General features: G+C 53.2%; 1 protein-coding gene across 3 annotated transcripts in view; it reads right to left on the bottom strand.

Annotated features, from left to right (window-relative positions):
* The window catches only part of ANKRD16 (ankyrin repeat domain 16), a 13,071-nt gene extending 4,481 nt beyond the window's left edge, over positions 1 to 8,590 (bottom strand). For all 3 annotated transcript variants that reach the window (XM_008628856.2, XM_017727995.1, XM_017727996.1), the window contains exons 1-5: positions 7,078 to 8,590; positions 5,661 to 5,881; positions 2,512 to 2,554; positions 1,465 to 1,573; positions 364 to 525 (exon numbers count right to left, since the gene is read on the bottom strand). In XM_008628856.2, the coding sequence (XP_008627078.2) occupies positions 364 to 525; positions 1,465 to 1,573; positions 2,512 to 2,554; positions 5,661 to 5,881; positions 7,078 to 7,478 (936 nt within the window). In that variant the 5' untranslated portion in view covers positions 7,479 to 8,590. The remainder of the gene's footprint in view (positions 1 to 363; positions 526 to 1,464; positions 1,574 to 2,511; positions 2,555 to 5,660; positions 5,882 to 7,077) is intronic.
* Between the last annotated feature and the right edge of the window lie 163 nt (positions 8,591 to 8,753).

Here is an 8,753-nt window from a genome sequence, read left to right as displayed (position 1 = left end):
CCCCTTCGCCACGGCAACATTCCCAGCTCTCCCAGCCTGGCTCCAGAGCAGAGGGGCTACAGCCCTGGGAGCAGCTCCATGGATTCCTCTGGAATATCTCCAGCAGCTCCACATCCTGCTGATGTTGTACCCAGGGCTAGAATCTGCTATTCCAGGTGGGATCTCACCAGTGCAGAGTGGAAGAATCCCACCCTCACCCTGCTGCCCACACTTGTTTTGATTCCCAGAAAACAGGGAATGGGACTGGTCAGGAACAGATGGACAGTGGCAGAGGATGAGCCAGGAATGCAAATCCTCCATCAGTGGCAAACACCTGATCCAGCCTGGTTTAGGTGCCGAGGGAATTTGGGAACAGGGACAAACCTTGGCTGCGTAGTGCAGGGCTGGCAGCTGCAGGGACGTCGCTCTCCCGTTGACATCCACGCCCAGCTCGGACACCAGGAACTGGATGGATCCATCCTGGGCTGTCACAGCTGCCCTGTGCAGGGCCTGAGCACCCAGGGCATCCACAGCTGTGGGGCAGGCCTGGAATTCAGGAATATCATGGAAGTAACACCCAGTGAACTCATCCCAAAGGAGATCACCACCCTCTGGAGGCACCAGCAGTGCCAGGAAACCTCCCCGAGGTTTCCCACCTCTCCCAACTTCAGTGCCTGGAATGTGAGATTAAAACCACAACAAACTCCCCAACACCTCTGGGAGAATTAGCCATGAGGAAGCCCCAACCAGCCGGGACCATCCAGCAGTCAATCAATCAATCAATCAATCATCAATAAATTATTGATTGCAGTGGTCTGGTTCCTGCTATGCACAACTGGCTCTAATGGCATTCCCTGGAGGAAATCAGGGATTATCAGGAGACAGCAGAGGAGCAGCAGCTGCCAGGAGGGAGGGAAGGCAGAGAGGAGCTCTGGGTAACACAGGGATGGATATTTCCATGTTTTCCGTGGCCACAGGAGCCTCCATGCTGAGTCCTGACATTCCAAGAGCTGCTTTTGGCTCTGACACAGCTGCCCCTGGAGCCCTGGGAATGTCCTGTCCCCTCCTGCCACTGCCTGGTGTCACTATCCCACTTCACCAGCTCCAGGGACACATTTCCAAGAGCAGCTGTGGCTGCCCCTGGATCCCTGGAAGTGCCCAAGGCCAGGCTGGACATTGGGGCTTGGAGCACCCTGTGATAGTGGGAGGTGTCTCTGCCCATGGCAGGGGTGGCACTGGATGGGCTCTGAGGTCCCTCCCAACCCAAACCATTCCGTGATTCCTGCCCCAGGAGCTGATTCCTGATGACCTCACTCAACAAAATCTCATCTCCACGGGGAATTTGCCTTTTCACACAAAACTCCTTCCTTTCCAATTTGGGAATCTGCTTCCTCACGCTGCAGTCACGGTGAACACGTGGATGCCCTGTCCAGGCAGCTCTGGCTCAGTTCCTGGAGGAGGCGGGTGAGGAATTCTGGCACCCACCTGGTGTTTTTCCAGGAGCAGGCGGGCGATGCCGATGTGCCCGTTCTGGAGGGCGTCCATGAAGGGAGTGACTCCACAGCTGTCTCTGCTGTCAGGTTTGTACCGGCACCTGGGGGAGGAGGAAAAACCAGGACAGAGCTGTTGGCAGCTCCAAAATCCTCACAGAAGGAGACTCCAAGCAGCTGGGATTGAACATGGAATATATAAAGCCCATCCATAGACAATGGACAAACCTGTCCTGGTGTTTTAGGGCCTGGGCAATGATCTGAGGGGGGATTTTTGGGATCAGAGATCTGGTTCAGCTCCTTTGGGCTCTACAGATCATTTATAATTCCCTTTTTCCCTGACCAGAGGGTTTCCAGAAGGGACAAGGTGTGCAGTGGCAGCAGGGAATACTATTCCACCTTTCCTGATCTGCACAGAATGATGTACAAAATCAAGAGCCCACAAATCTCATTCAGGTTAAACTCCAGTGAAAATGAGAGAAAACGGAATTTAAACGGAATTTAAACTGAAAGCCTGGCTTAAATCCCAGAGCTGTTTATGCTAGGCCAAGCATGGACAGGTTGAGATGAGCTGCAATTCCCAGGGAAAGCTGCTCCAGCTCCAACACTTTGGAAGGGAACAGAGCTGCTTTAAAGCCACTTCCCACCAATTTTCCAGGAGCCTGAAAAGCAAGGAGAAGCTCAGCCTAGGGAAGCTGCTCCCAGCATGGAGCTGCCAGGAATCCCTTTGGTTGTTGTCATCCAGTCTCAGCCACATCGGAGGCACCAGGAATGAATCAGCAGGGACAAAAAAATCCCAGGGCTGAGTTACATAATTGGGATTTGGCATAACCAAGAGGGAGCCCATCCCAAGGGAGTCCTTGTCCCCAAGGTTTTCAGCCAGCTGGGAAAAAGCTGGAGCATGAAGAGACAGCCTCAGGATCAGGGCAGGGCAGCTGTGCAGCCACGCTTCCCAAACGGAGCAGCACAAGCATCCTTTGTGTCCAAATCCTGGCAGGGAACCGGAGGTGGGGGGAGGAAAAGCTGGAAGGAGCCTGCTTACCGCTCCAGGAGCAGCTCCACGACCTGGGCACAGCCGTGCATCGCTGGGAAAAGACAGGAAAAACATGGATCGTTGGTGTTTTCATGGCACCGTGGCCCTACAGCGAGGCACACTCGGGTTGCTGATCCTTTTGGGATGAGGGAAGGGGCTGGATGGAATTCAGGGCTTTCGACTTCAGTTTTGTGGTGTGATTTAAGAAAAGGCTTCCCTGCCCCTGATCCCATAGGGAAGCGTGAGGGAAAGCAGGGAAAAGATATGGAATGGGCACTGTCTGCCTCGTGGGAGAGCGTCCGCAGAGTTCAGCTGAAACAAAAAGGGTTTCTCCCAGTGATTTTGTTCATTCCCGAACTGGAATCTGGGAGAAGCAAAAGGAACACAAAGCAGGGAGCTGGGGAAATGCTGGATAACATTCCCAGCCCTCCTCAGCCACTCCCATCTCATCATCCTCACCCGTCTCAGAGGGAAAACAACAGCAGAGGGGGAGGATTTGAAGCCGTGGCACAGAAATATTCCCTTTTTTCCCCTGATTTTTTAAACATTTTAAACATTTACACAGCCTTGATCCAGCTTTTTTTTTTTTCTTTTTCCCCTTTCAGATCATTTTGGAAAACAAATGGAATATAGGAAAGAAAAAAAGAATACCAAACCAAGCCTGGAGCTGCTCCATCAGGTGATGGAAAAAGGGTTCCTAGGAAATGTGTGTTCCCAGGAACAACTTTCAGTTGGAATTCCAGTGAGGGATTCCCGGATTTTGGCTCTTTGCTCCTGCTCCCTGCCTATTCTTCACCTGAGCTGCTGGAAACACAGGCAGAGCCACGCTGGGAAAGGGATTTTTGGAAGTCATGGGAAGAAAAATCCCTCCAAGCAACACAATCCTATCCTTTTTCAGGAACAGAGACACGAGAAAGCTGATCCACTGCTGCATTCCACTTCCTCTAATTACCTCTTCCCAGCTTTCTTCCCTCGGGATATGGATAGAGGAAGCAACAAAGCTGAAGGAATCAGCCCTTGTTAATATAAAAAAGAATTGCAGGAGGGAGAAAATGAGGCTTCATCAATCCAGGGATAACGAGCCGGGAAGGCAGCTGGCCTGGTCATGGGTCAGTGTGCTCCCATCCACACCCTTGGGATGGAAATCCATGGAAAAGGAAATTTCTCCTGACATGATTTCCCCCCGCCCCCGGCAGCTCCAGCACCATCTCCAGCCCCTTGCCCCTGCTCCTGCTTCAGGAGCTGGGAATATCCACTGGGATATGTGTGGGGATACCGTGGAGCAGCAGTTTGGGATCAGCCTGGGTTCAAATGGCACTGGGAGTTTAAGACATAACTCCGTAATTCCATAATTCTGTAATTCCAGCCTTTCCCGATTCCCAGTCGCTCCCACACAGGCTGCTGCTCCAGGGTCTGGCTGGATCAGGAAATTCCAGAAATCCCAAATTGTGGATTGGTGGCTTTGCCAAAGAAAACACAGGTGGAGACACCTCTGTGAGGCAGGATCCAGGTGCTGGATCCCAACTGTATTCCCATATCCCAAGGCAGGGAGGAAACTTCCAGCTCAAGGTCAAAATCCCCCCTTTCCCACAGGACAATCCCAAATCCCAGAGCTCACCCTGTGCTCCTGACCCTATCCCAGACCCTCAACTCCCAGATCCCAACCCAACATCCACCTCCTGCCAGGAGAGGAGCTGCCAGCTCCACAGAAACAACACCTGGGATTGAGCAGGGACAGGAGAACAGAAAAAAATCGGGATCAGCCACTTCAGGCAACCTGCTCCGATCCCACAAACAACTCCTTCCCTGCTTTTTTCATTCCCAGGTCAAGCACAAGGACTGAGGTGCCCAAGGGCTGGAATTGTCACCACTGATGAGCCGAGAGTGACGGAGCAAGGGCTGGAAAAGGCATGGAATGACAGCCTGGGAGCAGCACAGCCAGCAAGAGATCAAGAGATGAGTGACAGCACCACAGGGGCTCCTCACAACACCTCAGGTCCTTCCAGAGAGTCAATCCCGGTTAAATTCTTTGGGAAAGGGGTTTGGGTAGCCAGGGATCATCTCTCTCCTCCGGAGACACTGCTGGGACCGGGAATACGCAGCTTAATTCCCACTCTGGATGTGGTGTGAGCCCTTCTGCTTCCCAGCAATCCTGAGGATGGCTGTGATTCCTAAACCTGCCCATTCCCTTTAAATATCCTTTAAAAGCAGGGAAAAGGGCAGGGAAAGGGAATTGGATGTGGTGGGCTCCAACCCTAACAGCTCCTGTGTATTCCCAGCAGGGATTGTCCTTCCCCTTTGCAGAAAGGCCCTCCGGAATTCTCACCATGGGGTGAGAGCAAGGGGAGAACTCCAAAATCTGGAGTTTCTTGTTGGAATCATGGAGTCATTTTGGTTGGAAAAGCCATCGAGTCCAACCATTCCCAGCACTGCCAGGGCCACCACTGCCCCATGTCCCCAAGTGCCACATCCACAGGGATTCTAAATCCCTCCAGGAATGGGGACTCCACCCCTGCCCAGGGCAGCTCTTTCCAAAGCTTTACAACCTTTTCCATGGAGAAATTTTCCCAACATCCAACCTGAGCCTCCCCTGGCCCAGCCCGAGGCTGGGGTAAAGAAATCCATCCACAGGCAGATCCCAAAAGGTTCCTCTCGGCAGCTCTGCTGCTTTCAGGAATTTAAAATGCCAGGATGTGCTTGGAGCTGTGGAGGTTTTCCAAGAGCAATTCCCAGCTTTACACACTGGGAAGGAAAATCAGATCCATATTCCAAGTCAAGAGAGCTCGGATCCATCTGCGCCAGGGAGAGATGGAGATGGATGGATGGATGGATGGATGGATGGATCCAAGGAGCCCAAAGCCAGTGGAGGATCCCAGATGGATCCACCACTCCTTGGAGACATGGAGATGAACTCCTTGATCCAATAATCCCAAAACCAGTGGAGGATCCCAGATGGATCCACCACTCCTTGGAGACATGGAGATGAACTCCTTGATCCAAGAATCCCAAAGCTAGTGGAGGATCCCAGACGGATCCACCACTCCCAGTTTCCCTGACTTTTTCCTTCTCCAAAACAACCACGAGCTGGAACACCGTCCCTTTTCCACACTTTCCACTGCTCCCATCTCCCAGATTCCCTGGATCCATCCCTGCTGTACCTGCTGTGTGCAGAGGAGTTCTCCCCGTGGTGCTCTCCGTGTCCCAGCAGCCTGGGGACACATCCAGCAGGTACCGGAGCACCTCGGGGTGTCCCTCCCTGCTGGCAACGTGGAAGCAATTCCAGCCATCCTTATTCCTCAGCAATGGGTTGGCTCCGTGCTCCACCAGAGTTTTGATCACTTCCAAGTTTTTCCTGGTGCAAGCCATCATGAGGGGAGTCCTGGAAGAAGATCCGGGTAAAAACAGGATAACCTGAGACAACGAATCGGATTTTTGGGATCAATTCCAGCCCTATTGCTGCTTTCCCCCTTTTTCTCCTAAAAGGTGTAAATTACTGCTCCACTCTTCCCTTAGGGATGGGGATTTCCCTGGATTTAGGTGCTTTGCCTGAGGATCCAGGAGATTTTACAGCACTGTTTTTCCAGGCTGGGAATACTCCAGCTCCTTTTCCATGCAGTCCCTCAGAGCATCCTGTGTTTTTAAGGCAAATGAGACTTTTTCCAAAGGTTGGGATACACCTTAGGAAGCACAGAGCTCCCTGGTTTTAATCCATGGATGGAAGGGCACTGCCACACAAATCCATGGCATCTCTGCCTCCCTCTGCTCCCCCTGATGTCAGCTCCACGCTGGCACAGCCTCAATTCCCAGCTCTGGAATGCTGCCTTTGGATTTGTGGCAGTTCAGCTCCAAAGGACCTTCCCAGCCTTTCATCTGGGGGTTGGGGAGAATCCTGGTTTCTTTTCCAGGAATCTCCATCCCTAAGAGAAGAGTGGAGCAGTGATTTACAACTTTTAGGAGAAACAGGGGGAAAGCAGTGATAGGGCTGGAATCGATCCCAAAAATCCAACTGGATCCACAGCGTGGGCAGCAGGGGAGGGGGGAATTCTGCTCCTCTGCTCCACTCTGGTGATCCCACATGGAATCCAGCTCTGGGATCCCAGTATCAGGATATGGAGCTGTTGGAGAGAGTCTGGAGGAATCCATGGAGCTGCTCCCAGGGCTGGAGCCAGGCTGGGAGAGCTGGGAATGTTCTCCTGGAGAAGAGAAGGAGCCAGGGAGAGCTTCCAGCACATTCTGGGCCTAAAGGGGCTCCAGGAGAGCTGCAGAGGGACTGGGGCCAAGGCATGGAGGGCCAGGAGCCAGGGAATGGCTTCCCAGTGCCAGAGGGCAGGGCTGGATGGGAGATTGGGAATTGGGAATTGCTGGATGGGAGGGTGGTCAGGGGCTGGGATGGAATTCCCAGAGCAGCTGGGGCTGCCCCTGGATCCCTGGCAGTGCCCAAGGCCAGGCTGGACATTGGGGCTGGAGCAGCCTGGCACAGTGGGAGGTGTCCCTGCCCATGGCAGGGCTGGCACTGGATGATCCTTAAACTCCTCCCCCACCCTTCTCCACCCAATCCCAAATCCCAGCACCCACCAGTCGGCCTTTTTCAAGCAATCCACGCTCGCCCCCATCTCCAGCAGGAAGGACACACATTCCCAGTGTCCCATGGAAGCAGCCTCATGGATCGGCCTCTTGTAATCCCCATTGGTCACCTCCGCGTCCATCCCAATCTCCCGGACCAGGAATTCCAGCACATCCCGGTGTCCGAGCCGCGCCGCGTGGTGCAGCAGGGAGTCTCCCAAACGTCCCCAGCGCCAGCTGGGAGCCTCTGGAATGTCATCCAGCCTCAGCTCATCCCGCAGGAGATCCAGTTTTCCCTCCTGGACCAGCCTCAGGAGCCGCCGCGGCCTCTCCCGCTCCGCCATGGATCCGGGCCTGAGGGGAAAGAGGCAAAAAAAATCGGGATTTTGGGGTTGGGAAGGGGTGGGTATCATGGTTGGGATAAGCGGGAATGAGGTTTTCCCTCAGGAGAAGCAGAGCCTGGTGTCTCCTTCCAGAAAAAGGGGAATTTTTCCCTCAGGAAATCCACAAACCTGAGGGAGGCCTCTCCCTTGGGATGAGCGGGAATTTCCTTCTCCCCCAGGATAATTAAAAATTTTCCTTCACCCTCAGGATAATTAAAGCCTTCCTTTTCCCTTCAGAAAACTGGGATCTGGTCTCTCCTTCAGGAAAACCAGGAATTTTCCTCTCCCTCTCCAAAATTCGGAAAGCAGCCACCCCTTGGTAAAAGCAGAAATTTCATTTTTCCCTGGGAAAATGAGGAGCTGGTCTTTCCCTCCAGAAAATAAGATCTCCTTTTCCTTAGGAAACCCAGGATCTGATCTTTCCATCAGGAAAACCAGGAAATTCTCCTTTCCTTCAGGAAAACCAGGAGCCAGAGTCTCCCTCAGCAAATCCCCAAATTCCCTTTTTCCTCAGGAAAAAATGGACAATTTCTTTTCAATCAGGAAAAGCAGGACCCCACCTCTTCCTCCAGAAAACCTGAAATTCCCTCTTCCTTTAGGAAAACCAGGATCTTCCTTTTTCCTCGGGAAAACAAGGAACTAGCCACTGCTTTCAGAAAACAGAATTTTCCTTTTCCACCTGGAAAACGAGGATCCAGCGTCTCCCTCAGGAAAAACAGGAATTCCATTTTCCCTCAGGAAAATTAGAAACCAGCCTCTCCCTCTGGTAACACAGAAATTCTCATTCCCATTGGGAAAACTCGAAAATTCCTGTTCCTCTTCGGAAAGCCAGAAATCAGCTGGAAATCCATAAATTTCCCTTTTCACTCGGGAAAACCTGCAATTCCCCTTTTTCTGTGGAAAATGAATAATTTCCTTTTCCCCGTGGACGGCCAGACACCAACCCGTCCTTCAGGAAAAGCAGCAATTCCCTTTTCCCTCCAAAACGAGCGGGAAATTCCCTTTCCCCTCAGGAAAACCAGAAATTCCCGTTTCCCTCGGGGCTCCCGGGAAGGGGCCGCTCCCGCAGGCCGGGGATCCCTCCCGTATTCCCTCCCCAGTTTATCCCAGGCCGCGGCATTCCCGCGGGAACATTCCCGGCTTTTCCAACCCACCCGCGCGCCGCGGAGCGCCCGTGACGTCACACGCGGAGCCCGTGGCGTCACCGACGGGTAAATAAACCCCGCCCAACCCGGAAGTGCTGCCCCATTGGACAGCGCTGGCTAGGGTGCCGGGTTCTGATTGGTCGACGCGGAGGGGGCGGGG

Source organism: Corvus brachyrhynchos, unplaced genomic scaffold (assembly GCF_000691975.1).
Source record: "Corvus brachyrhynchos isolate BGI_N302 unplaced genomic scaffold, ASM69197v1 scaffold182, whole genome shotgun sequence".
NCBI classification, from domain to species: Eukaryota; Metazoa; Chordata; class Aves; order Passeriformes; family Corvidae; genus Corvus; species Corvus brachyrhynchos.
Note: the sequence above shows the minus strand (reverse complement) of the source record. Positions and strands in the feature narration are given on the sequence as shown.